Source organism: Puntigrus tetrazona, chromosome 12 (genome assembly GCF_018831695.1).
Source record: "Puntigrus tetrazona isolate hp1 chromosome 12, ASM1883169v1, whole genome shotgun sequence".
NCBI classification, from domain to species: domain Eukaryota; kingdom Metazoa; phylum Chordata; class Actinopteri; order Cypriniformes; family Cyprinidae; genus Puntigrus; species Puntigrus tetrazona.
The window spans coordinates 12,345,363-12,352,980 of record NC_056710.1 but is presented as its reverse complement, the minus strand read 5'-3'; the positions used below and the strand labels follow the sequence as shown (position 1 = coordinate 12,352,980).

Sequence of the window (7,618 nt, the reverse complement as noted above, 5' to 3'; positions counted from 1 at the left end):
AGCCAGGTGGACTACAAGTATTTCAAAGCCATTTTAAAATTACCTTTCAAAATCCTTCAAAATAAACTAAAAGATGATCTTTCATGAGGATGAATTCGTTCTTGAAGATAGTTCTTAATTTTAGTTTTTTTTTTACATTTTCCAGGTAATTAAAGGGTTCTTAAAATGAGAAAGACCTCGATGAAATAGCCACCGTTCTATAAAAACATACTGTACGTTTCAGAACTCAAAACTTTGTTGTTAGTTTTACATGAAAATTGCTGAATATAACTCTACTACCAATATAGCATTCATTTAACAAAAGAGCTCCGATGAAGGCTAAAAGAAAAGCGTGTCTGGTTTCCTGTAGCTTGTGTGTGTTTTGCAGTGATTTTCCGCTTCATGAATTCAATTAATGTAAGTTTTTGTTCCCTTCTGTCTGAAGGACTCATTAGAGCAGCACACAATCCATTCTGTGTTCAGTAGACTCTTTAGTCAGGGCACTCCAGTCTAATACTTGTGCTTAAAAATCAAAGAGCTGTTTAATGCTTTATTTTAAAGAGATATATTATATCATCATTATTATTAATAATAATAATATCATTATTCCTACAAATACATGGATCCCGGCACTTTGAAAAATGTTTTCTTTCATTTTTGTCTTTGTTAAAACAAGAAAGCTAAAAATATCCTATGGTGAAAAAATAAAGCAAACAACAAACAATTTAAACATTGAGAAAAAGAGAAAAATCACAAAAAGACACAAATAAAACTATAACGAAATTGAAAAAAAAGAAATTCTACATCCTTTACAAACACTATGGCCCAATAATTTAAGAAAATAGTGTCTCTAAAACGTTCATATTGCTTTGTACCTTCATCAGTGCCCTTTAGGGAGTTCAGCAATACAGTGCTGTGAAGTAATCACAACGGCCAGAAGGGGACGCCCTCCTCCGGGCTCTGCGCTTGCCTCAACAAGGAGGTCATGAGGTTGCCAGTGAATCAGCTGGCATCTTTGAGGAGAGAGAGTCCCGTTATTAGCTTGTTTAATCCTCAGCACAATGTCCTTTTGTGTTCTTTTGGCAGTAGAGAAAAAAATACAAGGTATAGTTACTATTCCTCATGATCATGGAGTATTCACCATTGTTGCATTTAGCATTATTACTCTCTAAGATATTATTACTATTACTATCACCATCACGGATACACAGAGTGCATCGTGTGTCATGTGCGCGCATGTGTGTGTGTGAACGTGTGTGAACGTGTAAGTCAAGTGTTCAGTGCTCAGAGCTTGTTTTCTCAAAAGAGAAGCTAGGCAGAGTCAATAGCTTGGAGTTCGGGACGCCTTCTTGAGGCAACCCATCTCCTCCTCCACCCAAATCAAATGAGTCCTTGGAGTCACTGGAGGGAGCGCGCCTCCTCAGGCAAGTGTCCCGACTTGGTAATGGGGGTGGCACCATCCCCAGAGCAGGGTGAAAGCCTCCCGGAAGCTCCGAACCCTCGGGTGGATCCACAGAGATGCACGGTGGACTCATCTTCTTCTTGCGGCCGCGTGGAGAGGTCTGCTGCTGCAGGCTGTCACCTCGCGACACGAAGCCGGAGGAGATGGAACTGCGCTGGGGACTGCTTTCCACGGATGAGCACACCTCGATGGAGTGCCGACGTGGGTCGTCAAGCCAGGACAGAGGCCGTGGTAACAGCAGAGCTCGCTGGCCCTGAGTGTCCACGCTGTGGTACTTTTTAAGCTGGCGTCTTGCACCTTGATCTCCTGTCCCTTCTCCGATCCCGTCGTCGCTCCTCCCTGCGAGCCCTGCCCGAATAATTTGTGATACCTCCTGATCTACAGAGTCCGTTTCCTCCTGCTTCCTGGTGGCCAGCGATGGGCGGGGTGGAGAGCGGGAACGCCTGGAGAACACATTGTACTGGTCGCAGGGGTTGTGCTGTGTGTGGACACTAGGTCGCGATGGTTTCGGGGAGGCTCCTGGTGTGGCAGGGACCAGAAAGAGGGAAGGCTGGTGCTGCTGCTGCTGCTGCTGAGGTGGAAGGTTGACAGGGGGGTCCGACAGTTCCCTAAGTCCCAGGGGACCCTCATTTTCTCCTCCCTCTGTGTATAGAGTCTCCTGAGAGTCAGCACTCACTGCCACCTGAAGAGAGCAGGGACGGGAGGAGGTGAGGGGAAGGTAAGGGGCAACATTAGGGATTAGAACATGAACAAGGTGAGAGGGAGACTGGTTAGTATGAGATGTTAGGGATGTAAAAGCTAGTGGAAGGTGAGGGGAGCCGTGGAGTTAGAGTGGAGTTCACCATTAGCATTGCACTCCACAAGCTCTCTGCTTCAAAGGATTGGAGGTGAAATTAGAAAAATAGAGAGACCACCTCAGGGCATCTGTTTTGAATGCATTTGTAGCCCCATCAGAGGTAGCTAACATTTAGAATCTGATGTTGGTGTTCTTCATTTTTTAAAAGTTTGTATCAAACTTGAGAGTATCAAATGAAGTAACTCGTCACAAGACATACCAAAATGTCCCGGCCACACAATAAACCTTTAACTGGCAAAAATAGTGCTTAAATTGTGCTACAAAGTTCAATAAAACTTGGTTAATAGCAGTTACACATTCTGAAGTAACATTCTTAATTCAGCAACCAGTTCACCACTAGTTAAAACATTCTAAGGCTTTTCAGTCTCATGGGCGGTCCTAGGTATGGGCTTCCAGGGCTTATGCCCCCATTCTTTTATTGCTTTGAGTTTTAATGTCACTTTTCATCTGCTCCATAAAACAGATTTAATGGAGAAACTAGAGAATCTATTGACTTATTGGTGGGATTTTGTGTTGCAGGTTTTGCCTGGCCAGAGGAGAACGGCACACTTTTTTGACACACTATTTCCCTGTTTAATACTGTAAAGCTGCTTTAACACAATACAAAAAAGGGGTGACCTGACTTGACACGCACTCCATCCAGATAATAAGCACCACATATTTAACAGACAGAATGGAATATACTTTTGTACTGAAGCATGACTGCTTTTGGCTTATAGTAAACTCTTAAAAAAGCCATGACCAAGGCCACGAACTTTACAAACTTTGGTAAAGCAACAATTTTGTTTTCTTATATAAACAGTATACCAACTTTTGAACAAAAACACTTGCAATGACAAGTGATCGGAAGCTTGAAAGGAGCATGTTTTTGCATGCACAGAGACCTTTTTTATTTAGCAGTATATAAATATTTACTTCATAAAAATGCCTTATTTTTAAGATTATAATATTCTAGCAAATGATGATTTACATATATCCTCAAGACGTTTGGGCAAAGGATGAGTATCTCCAGACCCTAGAACCGCCCCTGGTCCTTCTTATTGCCTTTACTGATAGGAAATGTTTACTGTGTGCACTTTCAACAAAATCAGAAAGTGTACAGGCTACAGGAGAAATTAGCAAATAAATATTTGTCTTCCTTTTGCTCTATATCATTGTCTCCTCTTTGACATTGACACAGTGCCTGAGTAGCAGCACTGTATATGCTACTGCTGTGGGTAAAGTCACGTAGGTGAAAACTTACAATATCAATTGCACTTTCAGAGAAAAGTTTGTAGTAGATGTACTGTTTTAACTAGGGCAGAGACATATTTACCCTAGGGCAAAACTTCAGGCACTGTTTGGCAGACTGCACTCTGAGCCACTGGGCTACTGCAACAGACCACAAGACCCACGTCTCTTTCTGGGGTCTCCTTCTCTCAGAATTCTACCTAAAACTGTCGCTTTCTTTGAATCAAGGGAGTCTGAGAGAGGCAACATCCCAGTAGGAGAGAGGTGGGTGGGTGTTTTGGGAGGGGTTAAAGATCACAAGGAATCGTGTCACATTTGGAATGTTAACTTACATTGAGTAAGAGACTGAGCCATAAGCGTTCCTGTTCTATGCTGAAACTTGCATGCTTGAAGCTATGCTGCCGCCTAGTGGCAGGAAGTTGATTTTACATTTGCATATGACAAATGACTGACTAAATGGCATGCATGGGAAACCAAAATATATATAATTAAATAAACATCAGTGTTGTTAATAATATTTTCTGTTGTAAGTTAATGTTAAAAACAAACTAATGCAATACTGTTTAAATACATATTTTTGGTAGATATCATATATAAATAACTACCATCAGCATTTATTTTTACTTTAAAACGAATTCAATATCATTGTTGCAGATCTTCAGAATATCTGTTTTATAAATGCGACTAAGTTGAGTGTCTACTCATTTTTATTCCTCTAGATCTTTACCCTGCACTTTTGGCCTTTACAGTAGTCATGGTGAAATGCGTTGGGATTTAAGGGGGTGTGGTGGGAGAAAGAGGGACAGAATTGGGGACGGAGTTCAAGGATCTGTGGCACTGGAGGCCAGCTGAACCAAGCAGCCCTTTCCAGCTCTCTCAGGAACAGGAGTATCTGTGCCTCAGGAGGAGCTCGGGGTCAGGCTTGGGTTGTACCATGCTGAGCTGCTCGGAGTGAGTCACATTAGACGGTATGCAGGCCAAAAAGCAGCAGAAAAAAAGGAGAGAATGCAGGAAGGATTTAGAGAAGAAATATACTAGCCAGAGAGAGAGATCAACAGTGCAGAGGTGTCAGACTTCATACCACTCACATTCCCATAAGTCTCCGATCACTATCCATAGACAAGGAATATTATGCATTATGAAAGAAGACAAGCAGAGAGAAAACTGTTCTGTTGTAAAATCTAGTCAGCTGCCTACAGAGGTAACAGAGTCATATGCTGCTCCTGATACCGAGGTTATTCCAACTTACTTTGATGCTTGAAATACTCACTTCAGCCAGATTCTAAACTTGCATTCCTAATGCAAATACACTGTGTACTTCTGCTACATATCACACATTGTCACAACTTTGAAGGCTTGTGCCATTTTAATGGAATATATGTATTTATTTATTTTTATTTTCTGTCACATCCCAGAACCATTTACTGATTTTTTCAGTAGAATGAGGGCTTCGGCAGGTTTATCCATTTTCTTACCACTGTTTGCACACTGAGTACCTACTTGTACTCTATGCCATGCCAATATAAGAAATTTCACACGTATTGCATAAAGGGCAAAGAAACTAAAGCCTTTATTCAGTAAGGATGCCTTAAATTGAGTAAAAGTGATAGCAAAGACATTATAATGTTATAAAGATTTCTATTTCCAATAAATGCTGTTCTTTTGAACTTTCTATTCATCAAAGGATCCTGAAAAATTTTAACAGAAATAATATGCAGCCAAACGTTTCTTGAGCACGGAATCAGCATATGAATGATTTCTGAAGTATCATGTGCCACTGAAAACCTGATTAATGGCTGCTGAAAATTCGTATTTGCCATCAATTGAATGATTTACATTTTAAAATATATTCAAATGAAAGAAATGTATTAGCATAAGAGAAATCTTTATATAAAATTGCTAAGCCAAAAGTCTTGAACGTTGTGTATGCGTCAGGTGAAAAAACAAGAAATACTGTATGTACCTAGGCAGCTCACCAGATTTTAGAACAGAGCTACTAAGTGGAATCAACAAAACCAGAGTGCCTCAACACGTGTTAATAGAAACAGACTTTGTAAGCATAACACATTTCAAAGGAAGCAGTGAAAGGTCTGAGAAGACTGAACCTGAGCTCACCTGTCTGCGCAGAGTTCGTGAAAGAGTGTGTGCCCGACGAGGAGGGGGGATTCGTGGGATGCTCTCTGAGTCCGATAGGCTGTGAGGACTGATCGGTCTGAAAAGATCAGTGGGCACAGTCAAGTGCAGTGTGGGTTCTTCTGTTTGAGACTGGATAGAGCCTGTAGACCCTGTGTGAGGAGACAGGTTTTCATATCGCACAATGACTGGCTTTTGTAAACAAACCACATTTTAAACAAATTCAGAAATAGAATGGATGTGGAGTGCTCTACCTGTCTGAGCGAGGTGAGGTGAGGTTGTGTGGGTGCTGTGGGTTGAGTTGGGCTGCAGTGGCAGGAACATGTAGCTGTCATTGGGAAGAGAATGCGTGCGGCCCACTGAGGTCTTCTTCACGTACAGTAAGTGCTCGTCCGTTGGCTCGTCCGGCTGCTGGGGGTCTGGGGGATCTGCTGGAGATGTGGTCTGAGGGGCATTAAAAGAGATGCGAGTCAAGGTGAGAGCTGGTACTTGTGTTTGGAGCTTCAGGGGCCCTTATGAACACATGGACGCACACGCACAGACATTGTACCTAATACATAGAAGCTGGACTGGTTAGCATACAATGAAAGGCAAACATTACTGCGCACCAGACATAGGGAGGAGACTGATCAAGAAATCTCATAAATCATGTTGTGTAGATGTAAATGCATATTTCTTATGTGAATGTGCACTTTTTTCGTATCTATGTATTGTATCAACAGATGGTTGAAAGCATGTGTATTTCAATAATTTTTAGTAATTTCTTTTAAATTTTTTCATTCAGTTGACCAAATTGAATGATTCATGAATCAGATTGAATAATACACACACTCCATTTGAAAATTTGGTAAGGTAATCTGTTAAACAAGTCTCAAGAACAAAAAATACAGATTTTTGGTGTTTGTGTATCCAGAATTTCTCAATTTCATGGAAACCTTTAAGATAATTTTAATAGCAATGTATTGTATACTGTATATGCATTTTTAGTAATTGAATCAGACTTAATCATACAGTTTAGTTTGTAAATTGTGGTGTTCAATGAGTATCAAGAACCAAATTTTTTGAAGTAACACTCTTAAGAATTTCTCATTTTCATAGAAAAAAAATGTAAGGTTTGGAATGACGTGAGATTAGTAAACAATAGTAATTACAGCAATTTCTCCATTATATTTTTTGATTGTTATTTGTGATTAAATATGTTTTTAGTACATTTGTTTCCTTTACACTGCAGTTTATTATCATTCCTTTTGGGTAACATATACATATATATATATATATATATATATATATATATATATATATATATATATATATATATATATATATATATATATATATATATATATATATATATATATATATATATATATATATATATATATATATCCATTTCGATTTACATTGCTATTTCTAACCTGCTTTATGGACATTATGCACAGTTATGCACATCTCAGTGCACATTTTTCTCCCTTTTTTCATCTACATAAATAAAATTGAAAAATGAGAACAGGCTGGATGTAGATCTCACTTTTCTGAGAAATGCTATGTATAAATTATTTATGGATCTATGGGCATAGTTCTGAGACAATGAATATGAATTCAATTGTGAGGTGACAGAAAGCATCAGCCTCCTCCCTTCAGAAGCTGCGCCCAGAGCCTGCACTACTGTAGCTGGCAGACAGCAGAAGCCGACCCCATACCACACTCCTATATTCTTTCAAGAAGCATGGTACTAGGGAGAAACTTCACTTTTAATACACAAAAGATAAGACAGAGATAAAATCATGAAACAAAAACAAAGAGACACAGGTAGATATGCAGACAAATAGATCGAGGATGCAAACAGGAACATCTAAAAAGTATGAAGAGACTAGATGGAGAAGAGGTTCAGAAATGGCCTTTAGACGTGTGAGAGGAAGAACATAGCTGCAGAACCCAGACAGGAAAGGAGCAGATTG

At 39.8% G+C, this 7,618-nt stretch overlaps 1 protein-coding gene across 11 annotated transcripts in view; it reads right to left on the bottom strand.

Moving 5' to 3' along the window:
- Positions 1-496: 496 nt before the first annotated feature.
- Positions 497-7,618, bottom strand: part of cacna1g (calcium channel, voltage-dependent, T type, alpha 1G subunit) — a 186,896-nt gene continuing 179,774 nt past the window's right edge. For 10 of the 11 annotated variants that reach the window (XM_043253658.1, XM_043253657.1, XM_043253663.1 and 7 more), the window contains 3 exons: positions 5,915-6,104; positions 5,643-5,812; positions 497-2,123 (listed from right to left, as the gene is read on the bottom strand). In XM_043253658.1, coding sequence (XP_043109593.1) covers positions 1,257-2,123; positions 5,643-5,812; positions 5,915-6,104 — 1,227 coding nt within the window. In that variant the 3' untranslated portion in view covers positions 497-1,256. Of the gene's footprint in view, positions 2,124-3,962; positions 4,470-5,642; positions 5,813-5,914; positions 6,105-7,618 lie in introns of those variants that run through there. The other variant, XM_043253668.1, reaches the window with a different exon arrangement.